The following is a 27,011-nucleotide window of genomic DNA, read 5'->3' on the forward strand; positions in this document are numbered from 1 at the left end:
TCAACTGACCAAACTATAAGGACTATAGAAGATTACACCATCAACTGACCAAACTATGAGGACTATAGAAGATTACACCATCAACTGACCAAACTATAAGGACTATAGAAGATTACACCATCAACTGACTGAACTATAAGGACTATGGAAGATTACACCATCAACTGACCAAACTATGAGGACTATAGAAGATTACACCATCAACTGACCAAACTATGAGGACTATAGAAGATTACACCATCAACTGACCAAACTATAAGGACTATGGAAGATTACACCATCAACTGACCCAACTATAAGGACTATAGAAGATTACACCATCAACTGACCAAACTATAAGGACTATAGAAGATTACACCATCAACTGACTGAACTATAAGGACTATGGAAGATTACACCATCAACTGACCAAACTATAAGGACTATAGAAGATTACACCATCAACTGACCAAACTATGAGGACTATAGAAGATTACACCATCAACTGACCCAACTATAAGGACTATAGAAGATTACACCTTCAACTGACCCAACTATAAGGACTATGGAAGATTACACCATCAACTGACCCAACTATAAGGACTATAGAAGATTACACCATCAACTGACCAAACTATGAGGACTATAGAAGATTACACCATCAACTGACCCAACTATAAGGACTATAGAAGATTACACCATCAACTGACCCAACTATAAGGACTATGGAAGATTAAACCATCAACTGACCGAACTATAAGGACTATAGAAGATTACACCATCAACTGACCAAACTATGAGGACCATAGAAGATTACACCATCAACTGACCAAACTATAAGGACTATGGAAGATTACACCATCAACTGACCCAACTATAGGGACTATAGAAGATTACACCATCAACTGACCCAACTATAAGGACTATAGAAGATTACACCATCAACTGACCAAACTATAAGGACTATAGAAGATTACACCATCAACTGACCCAACTATAAGGACTATAGAAGATTACACCATCAACTGACCAAACTATAAGGACTATAGAAGATTACACCATCAACTGACCCAACTATAAGGACTATAGAAGATTACACCATCAACTGACCCAACTATAAGGACTATAGAAGATTACACCATCAACTGACCAAACTATAAGGACTATAGAAGATTACACCATCAACTGACCCAACTATAAGGACTATAGAAGATTACACCATCAACTGACCAAACTATAAGGACTATGGAAGATTACACCATCAACTGACCAAACTATGAGGACTATAGAAGATTACACCATCAACTGACCCAACTATAAGGACTATAGAAGATTACACCATCAACTGACCAAACTATGAGGACTATAGAAGATTACACCATCAACTGACCCAACTATAAGGACTATAGAAGATTACACCATCAACTGACTGAACTATAAGGACTATGGAAGATTACACCATCAACTGACCAAACTATGAGGACTATAGAAGATTACACCATCAACTGACCAAACTATAAGGACTATGGAAGATTACACCATCAACTGACCCAACTATAAGGACTATGGAAGATTACACCATCAACTGACCCAACTATAAGGACTATAGAAGATTACACCATCAACTGACCAAACTATGAGGACTATAGAAGATTACACCATCAACTGACCAAACTATAAGGACTATGGAAGATTACACCATCAACTGACCCAACTATGAGGACTATAGAAGATTACACCATCAACTGACCAAACTATAAGGACTATGGAAGATTACACCATCAACTGACCCAACTATAAGGACTATGGAAGATTACACCATCAACTGACCCAACTATAAGGACTATAGAAGATTACACCATCAACTGACCAAACTATAAGGACTATAGAAGATTACACCATCAACTGACCCAACTATGAGGACTATAGAAGATTACACCATCAACTGACCAAACTATAAGGACTATAGAAGATTACACCATCAACTGACCAAACTATAAGGACTATAGAAGATTACACCATCAACTGACCCAACTATAAGGACTATAGAAGATTACACCATCAACTGACCAAACTATGAGGACTATAGAAAATTACACCATCAACTGACCCAACTATAAGGACTATAGAAGATTACACCATCAACTGACCCAACTATAAGGACTATAGAAGATTACACCATCAACTGCCCCAACTATAAGGACTATAGAAGATTACACCATCAACTGACTGAACTCTAAGGACTATAGAAGATTACACCATCAACTGACCAAACTATGAGGACTATAGAAGATTACACCATCAACTGACTGAACTCTAAGGACTATAGAAGATTACACCATCAACTGACCCAACTATAAGGACTATAGAAGATTACACCATCAACTGACCCAACTATAAGGACTATAGAAGATTACACCATCAACTGACCCAACTATAAGGACTATAGAAGATTACACCATCAACTGACCAAACTATGAGGACTATAGAAGATTACACCATCAACTGACCAAACTATAAGGACTATAGAAGATTACACCATCAACTGACCAAACTATAAGGACTATGGAAGATTACACCATCAACTGACCAAACTATGAGGACCATAGAAGATTACACCATCAACTGACCAAACTATAAGGACTATGGAAGATTACACCATCAACTGACCTAACTATAAGGACTATAGAAGATTACACCATCAACTGACCAAACTATGAGGACTATAGAAGATTACACCATCAACTGACCAAACTATAAGGACTATAGAAGATTACACCATCAACTGACCAAACTATGAGGACTATAGAAGATTACACCATCAACTGACCAAACTATAAGGACTATGGAAGATTACACCATCAACTGACCAAACTATGAGGACTATAGAAGATTACACCATCAACTGACCCAACTATAAGGACTATAGAAGATTACACCATCGACTGACTGAACTATAAGGACTATGGAAGATTACACCATCAACTGACCAAACTATAAGGACTATGGAAGATTACACCATCAACTGACCAAACTATAAGGACTATGGAAGATTACACCATCAACTGACCCAACTATAAGGACTATGGAAGATTACACCATCAACTGACCCAACTATAAGGACTATAGAAGATTACACCATCAACTGACCAAACTATGAGGACCATAGAAGATTACACCATCAACTGACCAAACTATGAGGACTATAGAAGATTACACCATCAACTGACCAAACTATGAGGACTATAGAAGATTACACCATCAACTGACCCAACTATAAGGACTATAGAAGATTACACCATCAACTGACCCAACTATAAGGACTATGGAAGATTACACCATCAACTGACCCAACTATAAGGACTATAGAAGATTACACCATCAACTGACCCAACTATAAGGACTATGGAAGATTAAACCATCAACTGACTGAACTATAAGGACTATAGAACATTACACCATCAACTGACCAAACTATGAGGACCATAGAAGATTACACCATCAACTGACCCAACTATAAGGACTATAGAAGATTACACCATCAACTGACTGAACTATAAGGACTATGGAAGATTACACCATCAACTGACCAAACTATAAGGACTATAGAAGATTACACCATCAACTGACCAAACTATAAGGACTATGGAAGATTACACCATCAACTGACCAAACTATGAGGACTATAGAAGATTACACCATCAACTGACCCAACTATAAGGACTATGGAAGATTACACCATCAACTGACCCAACTATAAGGACTATAGAAGATTACACCATCAACTGACCCAACTATAAGGACTATAGAAGATTACACCATCAACTGACCAAACTATAAGGACTATAGAAGATTACACCATCAACTGACCCAACTATAAGGACTATAGAAGATTACACCATCAACTGACTGAACTATAAGGACTATGGAAGATTACACCATCAACTGACCAAACTATGAGGACTATAGAAGATTACACCATCAACTGACCAAACTATAAGGACTATGGAAGATTACACCATCAACTGACCAAACTCTAAGGACTATAGAAGATTACACCATCAACTGACCAAACTATGAGGACTATGGAAGATTACACCATCAACTGACCAAACTATAAGGACTATAGAAGATTACACCATCAACTGACCAAACTATAAGGACTATAGAAGATTACACCATCAACTGACCAAACTATAAGGACTATAGAAGATTACACCATCAACTGACCCAACTATAAGGACTATGGAAGATTACACCATCAACTGACCCAACTATAAGGACTATGGAAGATTACACCATCAACTGACCCAACTATAAGGACTATAGAAGATTAAACCATCAACTGACTGAACTATAAGGACTATAGAAGATTACACCATCAACTGACCCAACTATAAGGACTATGGAAGATTACACCATCAACTGACCAAACTATAAGGACTATAGAAGATTACACCATCAACTGACCAAACTATGAGGACTATAGAAGATTACACCATCAACTGACCAAACTATAGGGACTATAGAAGATTACACCATCAACTGACCCAACTATAAGGACTATGGAAGATTACACCATCAACTGACCCAACTATAAGGACTATGGAAGATTACACCATCAACTGACCAAACTATGAGGACTATAGAAGATTACACCATCAACTGACCAAACTATAAGGACTATAGAAGATTACACCATCAACTGACCAAACTATAAGGACTATGGAAGATTACACCATCAACTGACCAAACTATAAGGACTATGGAAGATTACACCATCAACTGACCCAACTATGAGGACTATAGAAGATTACACCATCAACTGACCAAACTATAAGGACTATAGAAGATTACACCATCAACTGACTGAACTATAAGGACTATGGAAGATTACACCATCAACTGACTGAACTATAAGGACTATGGAAGATTACACCATCAACTGGCCCAACTATAAGGACTATGGAAGATTACACCATCAACTGGCCCAACTATAATGAGTATAGAAGATTACACCATCAACTGACGGAACTATAAGGACTATGGAAGATTACACCATCAACTGACCAAACTATAAGGACTATAGAAGATTACACCATCAACTGACCAAACTATGAGGACTATGGAAGATTACACCATCAACTGACCCAACTATAAGGACTATAGAAGATTACACCATCAACTGACCCAACTATAAGGACTATAGAAGATTACACCATCAACTGACCAAACTATGAGGACTATAGAAGATTACACCATCAACTGACCAAACTATAAGGACTATGGAAGATTACACCATCAACTGACCAAACTATAAGGACTATGGAAGATTACACCATCAACTGACCCAACTATAAGGACTATAGAAGATTACACCATCAACTGACTGAACTATAAGGACTATGGAAGATTACACCATCAACTGACCAAACTATAAGGACTATAGAAGATTACACCATCAACTGACCAAACTATAAGGACTATAGAAGATTACACCATCAACTGACTGAACTATAAGGACTATGGAAGATTACACCATCAACTGACCAAACTATGAGGACTATGGAAGATTACACCATCAACTGACCAAACTATAAGGACTATAGAAGATTACACCATTAACTGACCCAACTATAAGGACTATAGAAGATTACACCATCAACTGACCCAACTATAAGGACTATAGAAGATTACACCATCAACTGACTGAACTATAAGGACTATAGAAGATTACACCATCAACTGACTGAACTATAAGGACTATAGAAGATTACACCATCAACTGACCCAACTATAAGGACTATAGAAGATTACACCATCAACTGACCAAACTATAAGGACTATAGAAGATTACACCATCAACTGACTGAACTATAAGGACTATGGAAGATTACACCATCAACTGACCAAACTATAAGGACTATAGAAGATTACACCATCAACTGACTGAACTATAAGGACTATGGAAGATTACACCATCAACTGACCCAACTATAAGGACTATAGAAGATTACACCATCAACTGACCAAACTATAAGGACTATGGAAGATTACACCATCAACTGACCCAACTATAAGGACTATAGAAGATTACACCATCAACTGACTGAACTATAAGGACTATGGAAGATTACACCATCAACTGACCCAACTATAAGGACTATAGAAGATTACACCATCAACTGACCCAACTATAAGGACTATAGAAGATTACACCATCAACTGACCCAACTATAAGGACTATAGAAGATTACACCATCAACTGACCAAACTATAAGGACTATGGAAGATTACACCATCAACTGACGGAACTATAAGGACTATGGAAGATTACACCAGTGGTGGCCGGTTCGTTAGGGGCGCCGCCCCCCCATCCATGCGTCCGGCCCCCTAATCTACATGCAGGGCGCCGGACGCATGGAGTTCAATGGGGTTTTTTTTTTGGGCATCACCTGATTATAGCCAGAGGCTCTAATAGGGCGATGCAAAGGGTGGACCCGGGGCGCAGAGCAGTGTGTCCTGAGCCCACCCATTGTGTGACGTGGGGGCACGCACGCTGATCTCTGCATTGGGGGCATGTACGCTGGTCACTACATTGGGGGCAGGCACGCTGGTCACTACATTGGGGGCATGTACGCTGGTCACTGCATTGGGGGCATGTACGCTGGTCACTGCATTGGGGGCATGTATGCTGGTCACTGCATTGGGGGCATGTATGCTGGTCACTGCATTGGGGGAATGGTACGCTGGTCACTGCATTGGGGGCATGTACGCTGGTCACTGCATTGGGGGCATGTATGCTGGTCACTGCATTGGGGGAATGGTACGCTGGTCACTACATTGGGGGAATGGTACGCTGGTCACTGCATTGGGGGCATGGTACGCTGGTCACTGCATTGGGGGCATGTACGCTGGTCACTGCATTGGGGGCATGTACGCTGGTCACTGCATTGGGGGCATGTACGCTGGTCACTGCATTGGGGGCATGTACGCTGGTCACTGCATTGGGGGCATGTATGCTGGTCACTGCATTGGGGGCATGAACGCTGGTCACTACATTGGGGGCATGTACGCTGGTCACTACATTGGGGGCATGTACGCTGGTCACTGCATTGGGGGCATGTATGCTGGCACTGCATTGGGGGCATGTACGCTGGTCACTGCATTGGGGGCATGAACGCTGGTCACTACATTGGGGGCAGGCACGCTGGTCACTGCATTGGGGGCATGTATGCTGGTCACTGCATTGGGGGCATGTACGCTGGTCACTACATTGGGGGCATGTACGCTGGTCACTACATTGGGGGCATGTACGCTGGTCACTGCATTGGGGGCATGTACGCTGGTCACTGCATTGGGGGCATGTATGCTGGTCACTGCATTGGGGGCATGTATGCTGGTCACTGCATTGGGGGAATGGTACGCTGGTCACTGCATTGGGGGCATGTACGCTGGTCACTGCATTGGGGGCATGTACGCTGGTCACTGCATTGGGGGCATGTATGCTGGTCACTACATTGGGGGCATGTACGCTGGTCACTACATTGGGGGCATGTACGCTGGTCACTGCATTGGGGGCATGTACGCTGGTCACTGCATTGGGGGCATGTACGCTGGTCACTGCATTGGGGGCATGTACGCTGGTCACTGCATTGGGGGCATGTATGCTGGTCACTACATTGGGGGCATGTACGCTGGTCACTGCATTGGGGGCATGTATGCTGGTCACTGCATTGGGGGCATGTACGCTGGTCACTGCATTGGGGGCATGTACGCTGGTCACTGCATTGGGGGCATGTACGCTGGTCACTGCATTGGGGGCATGTACGCTGGTCACTGCATTGGGGGCATGTATGCTGGTCACTACATTGGGGGCATGTATGCAGCGGATTGTTTAAGTTATATTTCATTTCCAATCAATATTTGGATCTTTGGTTGCAGCAAATTTACTTTTATCAGCGCACCCTTTACACCTTTCTCACTTCACTGGAACTAAGGGGCCAAGCCCAACCCCTGAAAAACACCCCCACACCATAATCCCCCCTCCACACCATAATCCCCCTCCACCACACCATAATCCCCCCTCCCCCACACCATAATCCCCCCTCCCCCACACCATAATCCCCCTCCCCCACACCATAATCCCCCCTCCACCATACCATAATCCCCCCCTCCACACCATAATCCCCCCTCCACCACACCATAATCCCCCCTCCCCCACACCATAATTCCCCCTCCCCCACACCATAATCCTCCCTCCCCCCACACCATAATCCCCCTCCACCACACCATAATCCCCCCTCCCCCACACCATAATCCCCCTCCCCCACACCGTAATCCCCCCTCCCCCACACCATAATCCCCCTCCCCCACACCGTAATCCCCCCCTCCACACCATAATCCCCCCTCCTCCACACCATAATCCCCCCTCCCCCACACCATAATCCCCCCTCCCCCACACCATAATCCCCCTCCCCCACACCATAATCCCCCCCTCCACACCATAATCCCCCTCCTCCACACCATAATCCCCCCTCCCCCACACCATAATCCCCCCTCCCCCACACCATAATCCCCCCCTCCACACCATAATCCCCCTCCCCCACACCATAATCCCCCCCTCCACACCATAATCCCCCTCCTCCACACCATAATCCCCCCTCCCCCACACCATAATCCCCCCCTCCACACCATAATCCCCCTCCCCCACACCATAATCCCCCCTCCTCCACACCATAATCCCCCCTCCCCCACACCATAATCCCCCTCCACCATACCATAATCCCCCCTCCCCCACACCATAATCCCCCTCCCCCACACCATAATCCCCCCTCCACACCATAATCCTCCCTCCCCCACACCATAATCCCCCCTCCACACCATAATCCCCCCTCCACCACACCATAATCCCCCCTCCCCCACACCATAATTCCCCCTCCCCCACACCATAATCCTCCCTCCCCCCACACCATAATCCCCCTCCACCACACCATAATCCCCCCTCCCCCACACCATAATCCCCCTCCCCCACACCGTAATCCCCCCTCCCCCACACCATAATCCCCCTCCCCCACACCGTAATCCCCCCCTCCACACCATAATCCCCCCTCCTCCACACCATAATCCCCCCTCCCCCACACCATAATCCCCCCTCCCCCACACCATAATCCCCCTCCCCCACACCATAATCCCCCCTCCACACCATAATCCCCCTCCCCCCACACCATAATCCCCGCTGCACCAAAAATGATTTGGACCAGTGTACAAAGCAAGGTCCATAAAGACATGGAGGAGTGAGTTTGGGGTGGAGGAACATGACTGCCTGCACAGAGTCCTGACCTCAACTCCATAGAACACCTTTGGATGAATTGGACTGGAGACTGCAAGCCAGGCCTTCTCATCCAACATCAGTACCTGACCTCACAAATGCACTTCTGGAAGAATGGTCAAACATTACCATAGACACTCCTAAACCTTGTGGACGGCCTTCCCAGAAGAGTTGAAGCTGTTATAGCTGCAAAGGGCGGAGCCAACTCAATATTGAACCCTACGGACTAAGACTGGGGGTCATTAAAGGTCATGTGTGTGTAAAGGCCGGCGTCCCAATACTTTTGGTAATATAATGCACAGCTGAGCCATTCCTAAATAATATACAGGAAAGTCTCATCTGATAAACCTAGCAGTGAAGTATTGGATATTGATTGGATATTGATTATTAGGGACCTCCCTGTATTCGGAATATCTGGTATAGAAAGCGTCACCTCCTAGAGATGATCCCCATGGAGATCGAAGAACTCCCCTCAATACGAGGCTGAGAAGGGGATCTCTATAGTGGGGTGCGGGGAATCCATAAGAAGGGGGTCTCTATAGTGGGGTGCGGGGAATCCATAAGAAGGGGATCTCTATAGTGGGGTGCGGGGAATCCATAAGAAGGGGATCTCTATAGTGGGGTGCGGGGAATCCATAAGAAGGGGATCTCTATAGTGGGGTGCGGGGAATCCATAAGAAGGGGATCTCTATAGTGGGGTGCGGGGAATCCATAAGAAGGGGATCTCTATAGTGGGGTGCGGGGAATCCATAAGAAGGGGATCTCTATAGTGGGGTGCGGGGAATCCATAAGAAGGGGATCTCTATAGTGGGGTGCGGGGAATCCATAAGAAGGGGATCTCTATAGTGGGGTGCGGGGAATCCATAAGAAGGGGATCTCTATAGTGGGGTGCGGGGAATCCATAAGAAGGGGATCTCTATAGTGGGGTGCGGGGAATCCATAAGAAGGGGATCTCTATAGTGGGGTGCGGGGAATCCATAAGAAGGGGATCTCTATAGTGGGGTGCGGGGAATCCATAAGAAGGGGATCTCTATAGTGGGGTGCGGGGAATCCATAAGAAGGGGATCTCTATAGTGGGGTGCGGGGAATCCATAAGAAGGGGATCTCTATAGTGGGGTGCGGGGAATCCATAAGAAGGGGATCTCTATAGTGGGGTGCGGGGAATCCATAAGAAGGGGATCTCTATAGTGGGGTGCGGGGAATCCATAAGAAGGGGATCTCTATAGTGGGGTGCGGGGAATCCATAAGAAGGGGATCTCTATAGTGGGGTGCGGGGAATCCATAAGAAGGGGATCTCTATAGTGGGGTGCGGGGAATCCATAAGAAGGGGATCTCTATAGTGGGGTGCGGGGAATCCATAAGAAGGGGATCTCTATAGTGGGGTGCGGGGAATCCATAAGAAGGGGATCTCTATAGTGGGGTGCGGGGAATCCATAAGAAGGGGATCTCTATAGTGGGGTGCGGGGAATCCATAAGAAGGGGATCTCTATAGTGGGGTGCGGGGAATCCATAAGAAGGGGATCTCTATAGTGGGGTGCGGGGAATCCATAAGAAGGGGATCTCTATAGTGGGGTGCGGGGAATCCATAAGAAGGGGATCTCTATAGTGGGGTGCGGGGAATCCATAAGAAGGGGATCTCTATAGTGGGGTGCGGGGAATCCATAAGAAGGGGGTCTCTATAGTGGGGTGCGGGGAATCCATAAGAAGGGGATCTCTATAGTGGGGTGCGGGGAATCCATAAGAAGGGGATCTCTATAGTGGGGTGCGGGGAATCCATAAGAAGGGGATCTCTATAGTGGGGTGCGGGGAATCCATAAGAAGGGGATCTCTATAGTGGGGTGCGGGGAATCCATAAGAAGGGGATCTCTATAGTGGGGTGCGGGGAATCCATAAGAAGGGGATCTCTATAGTGGGGTGCGGGGAATCCATAAGAAGGGGATCTCTATAGTGGGGTGCGGGGAATCCATAAGAAGGGGATCTCTATAGTGGGGTGCGGGGAATCCATAAGAAGGGGATCTCTATAGTGGGGTGCGGGGAATCCATAAGAAGGGGATCTCTATAGTGGGGTGCGGGGAATCCATAAGAAGGGGATCTCTATAGTGGGGTGCGGGGAATCCATAAGAAGGGGATCTCTATAGTGGGGTGCGGGGAATCCATAAGAAGGGGATCTCTATAGTGGGGTGCGGGGAATCCATAAGAAGGGGATCTCTATAGTGGGGTGCGGGGAATCCATAAGAAGGGGATCTCTATAGTGGGGTGCGGGGAATCCATAAGAAGGGGATCTCTATAGTGGGGTGCGGGGAATCCATAAGAAGGGGATCTCTATAGTGGGGTGCGGGGAATCCATAAGAAGGGGATCTCTATAGTGGGGTGCGGGGAATCCATAAGAAGGGGATCTCTATAGTGGGGTGCGGGGAATCCATAAGAAGGGGATCTCTATAGTGGGGTGCGGGGAATCCATAAGAAGGGGATCTCTATAGTGGGGTGCGGGGAATCCATAAGAAGGGGATCTCTATAGTGGGGTGCGGGGAATCCATAAGAAGGGGATCTCTATAGTGGGGTGCGGGGAATCCATAAGAAGGGGATCTCTATAGTGGGGTGCGGGGAATCCATAAGAAGGGGATCTCTATAGTGGGGTGCGGGGAATCCATAAGAAGGGGGTCTCTATAGTGGGGTGCGGGGAATCCATAAGAAGGGGATCTCTATAGTGGGGTGCGGGGAATCCATAAGAAGGGGATCTCTATAGTGGGGTGCGGGGAATCCATAAGAAGGGGGTCTCTATAGTGGGGTGCGGGGAATCCATAGGAAGGGGATCTCTATAGTGGGGTGCGGGGAATCCATAAGAAGGGGATCTCTATAGTGGGGTGCGGGGAATCCATAAGAAGGGGATCTCTATAGTGGGGTGCGGGGAATCCATAAGAAGGGGATCTCTATAGTGGGGTGCGGGGAATCCATAAGAAGGGGATCTCTATAGTGGGGTGCGGGGAATCCATAGGAAGGGGATCTCTATAGTGGGGTGCGGGGAATCCATAAGAAGGGGATCTCTATAGTGGGGTGCGGGGAATCCATAGGAAGGGGATCTCTATAGTGGGGTGCGGGGAATCCATAAGAAGGGGATCTCTATAGTGGGGTGCGGGGAATCCATAAGAAGGGGGTCTCTATAGTGGGGTGCGGGGAATCCATAAGAAGGGGATCTCTATAGTGGGGTGCGGGGAATCCATAAGAAGGGGATCTCTATAGTGGGGTGCGGGGAATCCATAAGAAGGGGATCTCTATAGTGGGGTGCGGGGAATCCATAAGAAGGGGATCTCTATAGTGGGGTGCGGGGAATCCATAGGAAGGGGATCTCTATAGTGGGGTGCGGGGAATCCATAAGAAGGGGATCTCTATAGTGGGGTGCGGGGAATCCATAAGAAGGGGGTCTCTATAGTGGGGTGCGGGGAATCCATAAGAAGGGGATCTCTATAGTGGGGTGCGGGGAATCCATAAGAAGGGGGGACGGTGTACAACGAGGCGTTTCCAGAGTCTTCTTCCAGGACACCGCTAATCCATGTAAGATCACCGACACCAAACTTCCCATGAAGGGTATTAGACTGACATTCATCAGGGACCACCATTTATGGGACCACAGGTAGTGACAGGGGCCGACTGGCAACTTTCAGCCCAGTACAAACCAGAGGCCCATGGTGCAGAGACTCGGCCCCTCCCACTCTCCATCTTCTCCCCCCACTTCCTGACCCCCATTCCAGGCTGAAGCTCTGCTCCAGGTAATCTCTACTCACCGGCTGAATTCAGATTCCCAACTTGGCCAGCAGGGGGGCAGTTGGGGGGAACTGGGACAGCCCAGTTGGGGCATGGAACCGGCTTCTGCTCAGACAGTTCACACCATCCATGCTGGGGAGGAGACCTACACTCTGTCCTACGCTCCTCTGTCCTACGCTCCTCTGTCCTACGCTCCTCTGTCCTACGCTCTGACCTACGCTCCTCTGTCCTACGCTCTGACATACGCTCTGACCTACGCTAAACTCTGTCCTACGCTCTGTCCTACGCTCCTCTGTCCTACGCTCTGTCCTACGCTCCTCTGTCCTACGCTCTGTCCTACGCTCCTCTGTCCTACGCTCTGTCCTACGCTCCTCTGTCCTACGCTCTGTCCTACGCTCTGTCCTACGCTCCTCTGTCCTACGCACTGTCCTACGCTCCTCTGTCCTACGCACTGTCCTACGCTCCTCTGTCCTACGCACTGTCCTACGCTCCTCTGTCCTACGCACTGTCCTACGCTCCTCTGTCCTACGCTCTGACCTACGCTCTGTCCTACGCTCTGTCCTACGCTCTGTCCTACGCTCCGACCTACGCTCCGACCTACGCTCCGACCTACGCTCTGTCCTACGCTCCTCTGTCCTACGCCCTGTCCTACGCACTGTCCTACGCTCTGACCTACGCTCTGTCCTACGCTCTGTCCTACGCTCTGTCCTACGCACTGTCCTACGCTCCGACCTACGCTCCGACCTACGCTCTGTCCTACGCTCCTCTGTCCTACGCTCTGTCCTACGCCCTGTCCTACGCCCTGACCTACGCCCTGACCTACGCTCCTCTGTCCTACGCTCCTCTGTCCTACACTCCTCTGACCTACGCTCTGTCCTACGCTCCGACCTACGCTCCTCTGTCCTACGCTCCGTCCTACGCTCCGACCTACGCTCTGACCTACGCTCCGACCTACGCTCTGTCCTACGCTCCGACCTACGCTCCGTCCTACGCTCCTCTGTCCTACGCTCTGTCCTACGCTCTGTCCTACGTTCTGTCCTACGCTCTGACCTACGCTCCTCTGTCCTACGCTCCTCTGTCCTACGCTCTGTCCTACGCTCTGACCTACGCTCTGTCCTACGCTCCTCTGTCCTACGCTCTGACATACGCTCTGACCTACGCTAAACTCTGTCCTACGCTCCTCTGTCCTACGCTCTGTCCTACGCTCCTCTGTCCTACGCTCTGTCCTACGCTCTGTCCTACGCCCTGTCCTACGCCCTGTCCTACGCTCTGTCCTACGCTCCGACCTACGCTCCGACCTACGCTCCTCTGTCCTACGCTCCTCTGTCCTACGCTCTGTCCTACGCCCTGTCCTACGCACTGTCCTACGCTCTGTCCTACGCTCTGACCTACGCTCTGACCTACGCTCTGTCCTACGCTCTGTCCTACGCTCTGACCTACGCTCCTCTGTCCTACGCTCCTCTGTCCTACGCTCCTCTGTCCTACGCCCTGTCCTACGCCCTGTCCTACGCCCTGACCTACGCTCCTCTGTCCTACGCTCCTCTGTCCTACGCTCCTCTGTCCTACGCTCCTCTGTCCTACGCTCCTCTGTCCTACGCTCCGACCTACGCTCTGTCCTACGCTCCGACCTACGCTCCTCTGTCCTACGCTCCGTCCTACGCTCTGACCTACGCTCCTCTGTCCTACGCCCTGTCCTACGCTCCGACCTACGCTCTGTCCTACGCTCCGACCTACGCTCTGTCCTACGCTCCGTCCTACGCTCTGACCTACGCTCCTCTGTCCTACGCTCTGTCCTACGCTCCGACCTACGCTCTGTCCTACGCTCCGACCTACGCTCTGTCCTACGCTCCTCTGTCCTACGCTCTGTCCTACGCCCTGTCCTACGCCCTGACCTACGCCCTGACCTACGCTCTGTCCTACGCTCCTCTGTCCTACGCTCCTCTGTCCTACGCTCCTCTGTCCTATGCTCCGACCTACGCTCCTCTGTCCTACGCTCCGTCCTACGCTCCGACCTACGCTCTGACCTACGCTCCTCTGTCCTACGCCCTGTCCTACGCTCCGACCTACGCTCTGTCCTACGCTCCGACCTACGCTCCTCTGTCCTACGCTCTGTCCTACGCTCCGACCTACGCTCTGTCCTACGTTCTGTCCTACGCTCTGACCTACGCTCCTCTGTCCTACGCTCCTCTGTCCTACGCTCCTCTGTCCTACGCTCCTCTGTCCTACGCTCTGACCTACGCTCTGTCCTACGCTCCTCTGTCCTACGCTCTGACATACGCTCTGACCTACGCTAAACTCTGTCCTACGCTCCTCTGTCCTACGCTCTGTCCTACGCTCCTCTGTCCTACGCTCTGTCCTACGCTCTGTCCTACGCCCTGTCCTACGCTCTGTCCTACGCTCTGTCCTACGCTCCGACCTACGCTCCGACCTACGCTCCTCTGTCCTACGCTCTGTCCTACGCTCTGTCCTACGCTCCGACCTACGCTCTGACCTACGCTCTGACCTACGCTCTGTCCTACGCTCTGACCTACGCTCTGACCTACGCTCCTCTGTCCTACGCTCCTCTGTCCTACGCCCTGTCCTACGCCCTGTCCTACGCCCTGACCTACGCCCTGACCTACGCTCCTCTGTCCTACGCTCCTCTGTCCTACGCTCCTCTGTCCTACGCTCCTCTGTCCTACGCTCCTCTGTCCTACGCTCCGACCTACGCTCTGTCCTACGCTCCGACCTACGCTCCTCTGTCCTACGCTCCGTCCTACGCTCTGACCTACGCTCCTCTGTCCTACGCCCTGTCCTACGCTCCGACCTACGCTCTGTCCTACGCTCCGACCTACGCTCTGTCCTACGCTCCGTCCTACGCTCTGACCTACGCTCCTCTGTCCTACGCTCTGTCCTACGCTCCGACCTACGCTCTGTCCTACGCTCCGACCTACGCTCTGTCCTACGCTCCTCTGTCCTACGCTCCTCTGTCCTACGCTCCTCTGTCCTACGCCCTGTCCTACGCCCTGACCTACGCCCTGACCTACGCTCTGTCCTACGCTCCTCTGTCCTACGCTCCTCTGTCCTACGCTCCTCTGTCCTACGCTCCTCTGTCCTACGCTCCTCTGTCCTACGCTCCTCTGTCCTACGCTCCGACCTACGCTCTGTCCTACGCTCCGACCTACGCTCCTCTGTCCTACGCTCCGTCCTACGCTCTGACCTACGCTCCTCTGTCCTACGCCCTGTCCTACGCTCCGACCTACGCTCTGTCCTACGCTCCGACCTACGCTCTGTCCTACGCTCCGTCCTACGCTCTGACCTACGCTCCTCTGTCCTACGCTCTGTCCTACGCTCCGACCTACGCTCTGTCCTACGTTCTGTCCTACGCTCTGACCTACGCTCTGTCCTACGCTCTGTCCTACGCTCTGACCTACGTTCTGTCCTACGCTCTGACCTACGCTCTGTCCTATGCCCTGTCCTACGCCCTGACCTACGCTCTGTCCTACGCTCCGTCCTACGCTCCTCTGTCCTACGCTCCTCTGTCCTACGCTCCTCTGTCCTACGCTCCTCTGTCCTACGCTCCTCTGTCCTACGCTCCGACCTACGCTCCGTCCTACGTTCTGTCCTACGCTCTGACCTACGCTCTGTCCTACGCTCTGTCCTACGTTCTGTCCTACGCTCTGTCCTACGCCCTGTCCTACGCTCCTCTGTCCTACGCTCCTCTGTCCTACGCTCCTCTGTCCTACGCTCCTCTGTCCTACGCTCCTCTGTCCTACGCTCCTCTGTCCTACGCTCCTCTGTCCTACGCTCCTCTGTCCTACGCTCCTCTGTCCTACGCTCCTCTGTCCTATGCTCTGTCCTACGCTCCGTCCTACGCTCCTCTGTCCTACGCTCCGACCTACGCTCTGTCCTACGCTCCGTCCTACGCTCCGTCCTACGCTCTGACCTACGCTCCTCTGTCCTACGCTCTGTCCTACGCTCCGACCTACGCTCTGTCCTACGCTCTGACCTACGTTCTGTCCTACGCTCCGTCCTACGCTCCGTCCTACGCTCCGTCCTACGCTCCGTCCTACGCTCCGACCTACGCTCTGACCTACGCTCTGACCTACGCTCTGACCTTGTCTTCATTCTGTACTCAGTAGGTCAGTGATGGGGACTTTTTACTTCTCTTCACCAGGACTCCATTAGGCATGTCTGTGGCAGAAGTGGTGCAGCCTCTTTACAGGACATCAGAGCGGTCCAGGGGGCAATTGCCCCCCTGCCCCCTGGCCCAGTCCTCCCCTGGGTAGTGAGGACATCATGAAGGAAACTATTAATTTAGCTGTAGTGTAGATCTTCCAGACGTTGATCACCACCAAAGGTTTTCTGGGGTTTCATATATCAGGATGGATAAATCGGATGTTTGAAGGTATATAAAGTCTCTTAGGAGTAATTGAAACTCCAAATGCTGACAAATCTCAGTATTTCTCCTGTAATGTTTTGCATCAAACCCAAATCCACCAAGACGGCCACAGGGACCAGCAAGATGCAGTATAAAGGGACCGCCCATTTTCTGGAACCCATAGAGAAGGATCCTAAAATAAGTCCCTCGCTGCCCCAAAACCTCATCTGTGAGGAAGATTCCATCCCCAGACTTAGGAGACATCACAGCTGGATGAAGAAGAATGGCCGCTGAAACATCCTGATTGGTTTTATTGGGGGAACCCAACTTCCTTTAGAGGCTTCTCAAAGATGAACGATAAGTAATCGATTAAATGCTGTGGGAGACATAAGAAGAAAGGGAAGTCCACCACAAACATAACTAAACCTCACAGCCAGGGCTGGCCATCCCCCAAAGTGGATTGGCCTGGCTGTGAGTTGTGGTCATGCTTCCAGCAGCACCCCATGATTTAGTGGGTGCCATCTCATGTCTCCCACAGCATTTATTGGATGGACTTTCCTATTAATCACTAGATCATGGAGGACAATGCTGGGCTTTCTTATTAATCACTAGATCATGGAGGACAATGCTGGGCTTTCTTATTAATCACTAGATCATGGAGGACAATGCTGGGCTTTCTTATTAATCACTAGATCATGGGGGACAATGCTGGGCTTTCTTATTACTCAGTAGATCATGGAGGACAATGCTGGGCTTTCCTATTAATCACTAGATCATGGAGGACAATGCTGGGCTTTCCTATTAATCACTAGATCATGGGGGACAATGCTGGGCTTTCTTATTAATCACTAGATCATGGGGGACAATGCTGGGCTTTCTTATTAATCACTAGATCACGGAGGACAATGCTGGGCTTTCTTATTAATCTCTAGATCATGGAGGACAATGCTGGGCTTTCCTATTAATCACTAGATCATGGAGGACAATGCTGGGCTTTCCTATTAATCACTAGATCATGGGGGACAATGCTGGGCTTTCTTATTAATCACTAGATCATGGGGGACAATGCTGGGCTTTCTTATTAATCACTAGATCATGGGGGACAATGCTGGGCTTTCTTATTAATCACTAGATCATGGGGGACAATGCTGGGCTTTCTTATTAATCTCTAGATCATGGAGGACAATGCTGGGCTTTCCTATTAATCACTAGATCATGGAGGACAATGCTGGACTTTCTTATTAATCACTAGATCATGGGGGACAATGCTGGGCTTTCTTATTAATCACTAGATCATGGGGGACAATGCTGGGCTTTCTTATTAATCACTAGATCACGGAGGACAATGCTGGGCTTTCTTATTAATCACTAGATCATGGGGGACAATGCTGGGCTTTCTTATTAATCACTAGATCATGGGGGACAATGCTGGGCTTTCTTATTAATCACTAGATCATGGAGGACAATGCTGGGCTTTCTTATTAATCACTAGATCATGGGGGACAATGCTGGACATTCTTATTACTCACTAGATCATGGAGGACAATGCTGGGCTTTCTTATTAATCACTAGATCATGGGGGACAATGCTGGACTTTCTTATTAATCACTAGATCATGGAGGACAATGCTGGACTTTCTTATTAATCACTAGATCATGGAGGACAATGCTGGACTTTCTTATTAATCTCTGGATCATGGAGGACAATGCTGGGCTTTCTTATTAATCACTAGATCACGGAGGACAATGCTGGGCTTTCTTATTAATCACTAGATCATGGGGGACAATGCTGGGCTTTCTTATTAATCACTAGATCATGGGGGACAATGCTGGACATTCTTATTACTCACTAGATCATGGAAGACAATGCTGGGCTTTCTTATTAATCACTAGATCATGGGGGACAATGTTGGACTTTCTTATTAATCACTAGATCATGGGGGACAATGCTGGACATTCTTATTACTCACTAGATCATGGGGGACAATGCTGGACTTTCTTATTAATCTCTAGATCATGGAGGACAATGCTGGACTTTCTTATTAATCTCTAGATCATGGGGGACAATGCTGGACTTTCTTATTAATCTCTAGATCATGGAGGACAATGCTGGACTTTCCTATTAATCTCTAGATCATGGAGGACAATGCTGGACTTTCTTATTAATCTCTAGATCATGGGGGACAATGCTGGACTTTCCTATTAATCTCTAGATCATGGAGGACAATGCTGGACTTTCTTATTAATCTCTAGATCATGGGGGACAATGCTGGACTTTCTTATTAATCTCTAGATCATGGAGGACAATGCTGGACTTTCCTATTAATCACTAGATCACGGAGGACAATGCTGGGCTTTCTTATTAATCTCTAGATCATAGAGGACGATGCTGGGCTTTCTTATTAATCTCTAGATCATAGAGGACAATGCTGGGCTTTCCTATTAATCACTAGATCATGGGGGACAATGCTGGGCTTTCTTATTAATCACTAGATCATGGGGGACAATGCTGGGCTTTCTTATTAATCACTAGATCATGGGGGACAATGCTGGGCTTTCCTATTACTCACTAGATCATGGGGGACAATGCTGGACTTTCTTATTACTCACTAGATCACGGAGGACAATGCTGGGCTTTCTTATTAATCTCTAGATCATAGAGGACAATGCTGGGCTTTCTTATTAATCTCTAGATCATGGGGGACAATGCTGGGCTTTCTTATTAATCACTAGATCATGGGGGACAATGCTGGGCTTTCTTATTAATCACTAGATCACGGAGGACAATGCTGGGCTTTCTTATTAATCTCTAGATCATGGAGGACAATGCTGGGCTTTCCTATTAATCACTAGATCATGGAGGACAATGCTGGGCTTTCCTATTAATCACTAGATCATGGGGGACAATGCTGGGCTTTCTTATTAATCACTAGATCATGGGGGACAATGCTGGGCTTTCTTATTAATCTCTAGATCATGGAGGACAATGCTGGGCTTTCCTATTAATCACTAGATCATGGAGGACAATGCTGGACTTTCTTATTAATCACTAGATCATGGGGGACAATGCTGGGCTTTCTTATTAATCACTAGATCATGGGGGACAATGCTGGGCTTTCTTATTAATCACTAGATCATGGAGGACAATGCTGGACTTTCTTATTAATCTCTGGATCATGGAGGACAATGCTGGGCTTTCTTATTAATCACTAGATCACGGAGGACAATGCTGGGCTTTCTTATTAATCACTAGATCATGGGGGACAATGCTGGGCTTTCTTATTAATCACTAGATCATGGGGGACAATGCTGGGCTTTCTTATTAATCACTAGATCATGGAGGACAATGCTGGGCTTTCTTATTAATCACTAGATCATGGAGGACAATGCTGGACTTTCTTATTAATCACTAGATCATGGGGGACAATGCTGGACATTCTTATTACTCACTAGATCATGGAGGACAATGCTGGGCTTTCTTATTAATCACTAGATCATGGGGGACAATGCTGGACTTTCTTATTAATCACTAGATCATGGAGGACAATGCTGGACTTTCTTATTAATCACTAGATCAAGGAGGACAATGCTGGACTTTCTTATTAATCTCTGGATCATGGAGGACAATGCTGGGCTTTCTTAATAATCACTAGATCACGGAGGACAATGCTGGGCTTTCTTATTAATCACTAGATCATGGGGGACAATGCTGGGCTTTCTTATTAATCACTAGATCATGGGGGACAATGCTGGACTTTCTTATTAATCACTAGATCATGGGGGACAATGCTGGGCTTTCTTATTAATCACTAGATCATGGAAGACAATGCTGGGCTTTCTTATTAATCACTAGATCATGGAGGACAATGCTGGACTTTCTTATTAATCACTAGATCATGGGGGACAATGCTGGACTTTCTTATTAATCACTAGATCATGGGGGACAATGCTGGACATTCTTATTACTCACTAGATCATGGAGGACAATGCTGGGCTTTCTTATTAATCACTAGATCATGGGGGACAATGTTGGACTTTCTTATTAATCACTAGATCATGGGGGACAATGCTGGACATTCTTATTACTCACTAGATCATGGGGGACAATGCTGGACTTTCTTATTAATCTCTAGATCATGGAGGACAATGCTGGACTTTCTTATTAATCTCTAGATCATGGGGGACAATGCTGGACTTTCTTATTAATCTCTAGATCATGGAGGACAATGCTGGACTTTCCTATTAATCTCTAGATCATGGAGGACAATGCTGGACTTTCTTATTAATCTCTAGATCATGGGGGACAATGCTGGACTTTCCTATTAATCTCTAGATCATGGAGGACAATGCTGGACTTTCTTATTAATCTCTAGATCATGGGGGACAATGCTGGACTTTCTTATTAATCTCTAGATCATGGAGGACAATGCTGGACTTTCCTATTAATCACTAGATCACGGAGGACAATGCTGGGCTTTCTTATTAATCTCTAGATCATAGAGGACGATGCTGGGCTTTCTTATTAATCTCTAGATCATAGAGGACAATGCTGGGCTTTCCTATTAATCACTAGATCATGGGGGACAATGCTGGGCTTTCTTATTAATCACTAGATCATGGGGGACAATGCTGGGCTTTCTTATTAATCACTAGATCATGGGGGACAATGCTGGGCTTTCCTATTACTCACTAGATCATGGGGGACAATGCTGGACTTTCTTATTACTCACTAGATCACGGAGGACAATGCTGGGCTTTCTTATTAATCTCTAGATCATAGAGGACAATGCTGGGCTTTCTTATTAATCTCTAGATCATGGGGGACAATGCTGGGCTTTCTTATTAATCACTAGATCATGGAGGACAATGCTGGGCTTTCTTATTACTCACTAGATCATGGAGGACAATGCTGGACTTTCTTATTAATCACTAGATCATGGGGGACAATGCTGGGCTTTCTTATTAATCACTAGATCATGGGGGACAATGCTGGGCTTTCTTATTAATCACTAGATCATGGGGGACAATGCTGGGCTTTCTTATTAATCTCTAGATCATGGAGGACAATGCTGGACTTTCTTATTAATCACTAGATCATGTGGGACAATGCTGGACTTTCTTATTAATCACTAGATCATGTGGGACAATGCTGGACTTTCTTATTACTCACTGAATCATGGGCTGTCTCTTTAGCCTTTTTAGTGGATGTGTGTTGCATACATTTCCCTGGTGGTGTTGTCTGAACATTCTCCGGCGGAGAGCCACCATTTGTGGGGATAAAAGTAGATCTTTATCTTTCGTTTTCGAAGTTACGGAAATGTTTTTCATTGGAGTTTTATTACTCATTGAGGTCCTCTGTGGTCATTGGGACAGGAAGTGGGGGGAAATCTCTCCAATGGAAGCACAGCCAGCAATAACTTCTTAGCACTTAACCCTTTCCTTACTCTGCCCAAAAAAACGAAGCCAAACTTTTACATCAACGATAACTAAAATACATTTTAAAGCCCAAATGAAAAGAGAGATGAAATTAGACCACTCCCATTCAGTCTCACCTCCTCTTTCCTGTTACAGCAGCTAAATATGATGGTCCTACCAGAGTTAAGGCCCGTACACACGTACCGATGGTCGGCTTACAAATGTTCCTCTTTTCTCCCCGGGATGTCGGTGTCTGCTGAAAAGTGCAAAGACAGCACAAGGACAGCACAAGAATTTTGTCCGCCGACTGCAGAAGTGATGTCATGTAATGGTTAACTTTCCCTGTGTTTTCTATTTTCTGAGCATGCCCAGTCTTGCAAATCTGCGGTCTGTCGGCCGAATTGTGTACTGACTGGCGAACAATCGTCCGTTCTGGTGTCGGCATACAAATATTTTCATGTTTGCACGAAAGACTTTTGTCCGCGGATTGTGCGCAGACATCTGTCGGAGGCACCATACTAACACGCGTACAATCGGCAGATCCTTCGTCCACCGACGTTTGTATGCCGACGATCGGTACGTGTGTACGGGCCTTTAGTCAGTGCCAGACCCGCCCCCTTCCCTTCTCTGAGTGAGGACACTTGTGATGAGGGGTGTGGCTGCTACTCAGCTCTGCCAGCACAGAGCACTGGAGAGGGAGAGCAGGAAGAAGCATTTCCAATGAGCAAAAAATGTATTTTAAGGAATTTCCTTGCAGAAATCATTATTACCAGGCGGGTGGAAAAGGACTTTAAAAGATATAGAAAGGTGTGAGACGTAAACGGATCTAGAAGTTCTACCAAATTACAGTGTCTCACAAAAGTAAGTACACCCCTCACATTTTATTCTATCTTTTCATGTGACAACACTGAAGAAATGAGACTTTGCTACAATGTAAAGTAGTGAGTGTACAGCTTGTATAACAGTGTAAATTTACTGTCCCCTCAAAATAACTCAACACACAGCCATTAATGTCTAAACCGCTGGCAACAAAAGTGAGTACACCCCTAAGTTACAATCTCCAAATTGGGCCCAAAGTGTCAATATTTTGTGTGGCCGCCATTATTTTCCAGCACTGCCTTAACCCTCTTGGGCATGGAGTTCACCAGAGCTTCACAGGTTGTCACTGGAGTCCTCTTCCCCTCCTCCATGATGACATCACAGAGCTGGTGGATGTTAGAGACCTTGCGCTCCTCCACCTTCTGTTTGAGGATCCCCACAGATGATCAATAGGGTTTAGATCTGGAGACATGCTTGGCCAGTCCATCACCTTTACCCTCAGCTTCTTTAGCAAGGCAGTGGTGGTCTTGGAGGTGTTTGGGGTCGTTATGTTGGAATACTGCCCTGCCCCCCAGCCTCTGAAGGGAGGGGATTATGCTCTGCTTCAGTATGTCACAGTACATGTTGGCATTCATGGTTCCCTCAATGAACTGTAGCTCCCCAGTGCTGGCAGCACTCATGCAGCCCCAGACCATGACACTCCCACCACCATGCCTGACTGTAGGAAGACACACTTGTCTTTGTACTCCTCACCTGGTTGCCCCCACACACGCCTGACACCATCTGACACCAAATAAGTTTATCTTGGTCTCATCAGAGCACAGGAGATGGTTCCAGTAATCCATGTCCTTAGTCTGCTTGTCTTCAGCAAACTGTTTGCAGGCTTTCTTGTGCATCATCTTTAGAAGAGGCTTCCTTCTGGGATGACAGCCATGCAGACCAATTTGATGCAGTGTGCGGCGTATGGTCTGAGCACTGACAGGCTGACCCCTCCCCCACCCCTTCAACCTCTGCAGCAATGCTGGCAGCACTCATACGTCTATTTTCCAAAGACAACCTCAGGATATGACGCTGAGCACAGCACTCAACTTCTTTGGTGGACCATGGTGAGGCCTGTTCTGAGTGGAACCTGTCCTGTATGGTCTTGGCCACCGTGCTGCAGCTCAGTTTCAGGGTCTTGGCAATCTTATAGCCTAGGCCAGTGATGGTGAACCTTGGTACCCCAGATGTTGTGACTATATTTCACATGATACTCCTGTACTCTGCAGTGTGGTTTACCATCATGGGAAATGGAGTTCCAAAACATCTGGGGTGCCAAAAGGTCGCCATCACTGGCCTCGGCCATCTTTATGTAGAGCAACAATTCTTTTTTCAGATCCTCAGAGAGTTCTTTGCCATGAGGTGCCATGCTGAACTTCCAGTGACCAGTATGAGAGAGTGAGAGCGATAACACCAAATTGAACACACCTCCCCCATTCACACCTGAGACCTTGTAACACTAACGAGTCACATGACACAGGGGAGGGAAAATGGCTAATTGGGCCCAATTTGGACATTTTCACTTAGGGTGTACTGACTTTTGTTGCCAGCGGTTTAGACATTAATGGCTGTGTGTTGAGTTATTTTGAGGGGACAGTAAATTTACACTGTTATACAAGCTGTACACTCACTACTTTACATTGTAGCAAATTGTAATTTCTTCAGTGTTGTCACATGAAAAGATAGAATAAAATGGGAGGGTGTACTTACTTTTGTGAGATACTGTACTTACAACAGATAAATGATAAACCAATGCCCGAGGTTCCTCAAAGCACTCAGTCCTTTTCCAGAATATCATCAGCCTGGCTGGACACACAAAGGCTTATAGGTTTTTGTTATACTATTATATAGGAGGCCAAGAAAACATGGCATGCTGTGGTAACACGTACGGAAACACATGTACTTACTTAAGTGGGAAATAGCAGATGAGGTCAAGCAATGCGGGGTCCTCTTGGACAAATGGATGTCAGATACAGCAGCGTAAGGAGGAGGTAGTGAGACAATGTGTGAGGAGAGGTGCGGAGCAAGGGAGGACGGATGGAAAGGTTGGATGGAGGTCAGGGTTCCGGTAGGGGTGGCGATGACGGGCATTTGAGCTAGAGGCACCGTTTCTAAGCAGGATAGAAAGGAACGCTCAGCGGTTCTAAGGTGGGGTCTTGGGGCGCTCACTGGATTCTGAGGGGCTTGTGGCTCTTCTTCTCGGTCATCTAGGTCTAGTTGAGGTAGGTAGGGTTTTTGGACTGTTTTGTCGGAGCCTCCCTTCATCCTGACATTCTGGGGATCAGGAGTCAGAGGAAGCGTTGTCGGAATCGGAGACACACTTTTGTTGAATCCCGGTGACACCAGTGAGACAGCGGGGGAGGAAGAGCGGGAGGAATAGGTCACAGATGGAGATCTGACAGTCTGATGAGAGGTCAATGGGGAATGGGTGCCGGAAACAGGGGGCGGGGACAAGGAGATCTGTTTGACGCTTCGTGACAGAGTCCCATTGCTTGGCCGTACTGGAGAAAAAGCGGAACCTTGGAAAGGCTCGATTCCGGGCGGGAATTCGGAGGAGTCACCACTGGGGGGCATTGGAACGGGTTTATAAGTAGCTCCGGGAGCAGCGGGAGAAGCCGTAGAGATGACTTTGGCATATGAGGGTGGCGGGAAGACACCAGAGGCAGAAGCAGCTCCATAGTTACTATAGTCAGGAGGAGGAGACTGGGAAGGAGAGGAGGACACATTTATCTGAAGGGTGGAAACTAAAAAGAAGAAAGAAAAAAAATGGGAAAAAAAAAACAAAATGAAGAAATAAGACGAGTGGGAACTGCAAGATGGAAACAGAAAATCAAAGATGGCGGCATGCACAATGGTCGTTAGTACAAACTGGGTGCAAAGTCCCCTTCCCCCTAAAACCATCACACAGGATCAAAGAATTCTGAACAATCGACTTTCCACTGGCAGAGATCACAAGAGGAATCCTCATTACATTTACCTTACAGTGAATGAACTCCTCCTATTCGCTTAGTTTCATGCTCCGGATCTCATTCAAAGTGTTCTGTTGGTAAAGTGAAATAAATGCCTGCTGATCCTGCCAGAAATCCCGTGAGCTGCCAAGTTTCTGAGAACTTTGCACTGTTTTAGTCTTACCCAATTCACCTCTGAACTATAGAACACCCTGTAGTCCTGCCCTAGGGTGACAAAGCTCCATTAATACAGTCCAGTGGTCGTTGTCACCCTAGGACAGAAAGCGGGTTACTGGCAGGATCACCAGGTGAGAATAATGGAGAAAACCTGAAAAGGTCGACTAATTCAGCCACTACAT

At 47.8% G+C, this 27,011-nt stretch overlaps 1 protein-coding gene across 1 annotated transcript in view; it reads right to left on the bottom strand.

The window, feature by feature from the left end:
- LOC309543692 (ena/VASP-like protein) overlaps positions 1-26,448 on the bottom strand; it is a gene marked incomplete at its 5' end in the record, with an annotated part of 86,148 nt that extends 59,700 nt beyond the window's left edge. The window contains one exon of the mRNA XM_082276142.1: positions 25,612-26,448. Within this exon, the coding sequence (XP_082132268.1) occupies positions 25,612-26,448 (837 nt within the window). The remainder of the gene's footprint in view (positions 1-25,611) is intronic.
- Between the last annotated feature and the right edge of the window lie 563 nt (positions 26,449-27,011).

This window comes from Pelophylax lessonae (genome assembly GCF_965119305.1).
Source record: "Pelophylax lessonae genome assembly, contig: HAP1_SCAFFOLD_313, whole genome shotgun sequence".
In the NCBI taxonomy this organism is placed as follows: Eukaryota; Metazoa; Chordata; class Amphibia; order Anura; family Ranidae; genus Pelophylax; species Pelophylax lessonae.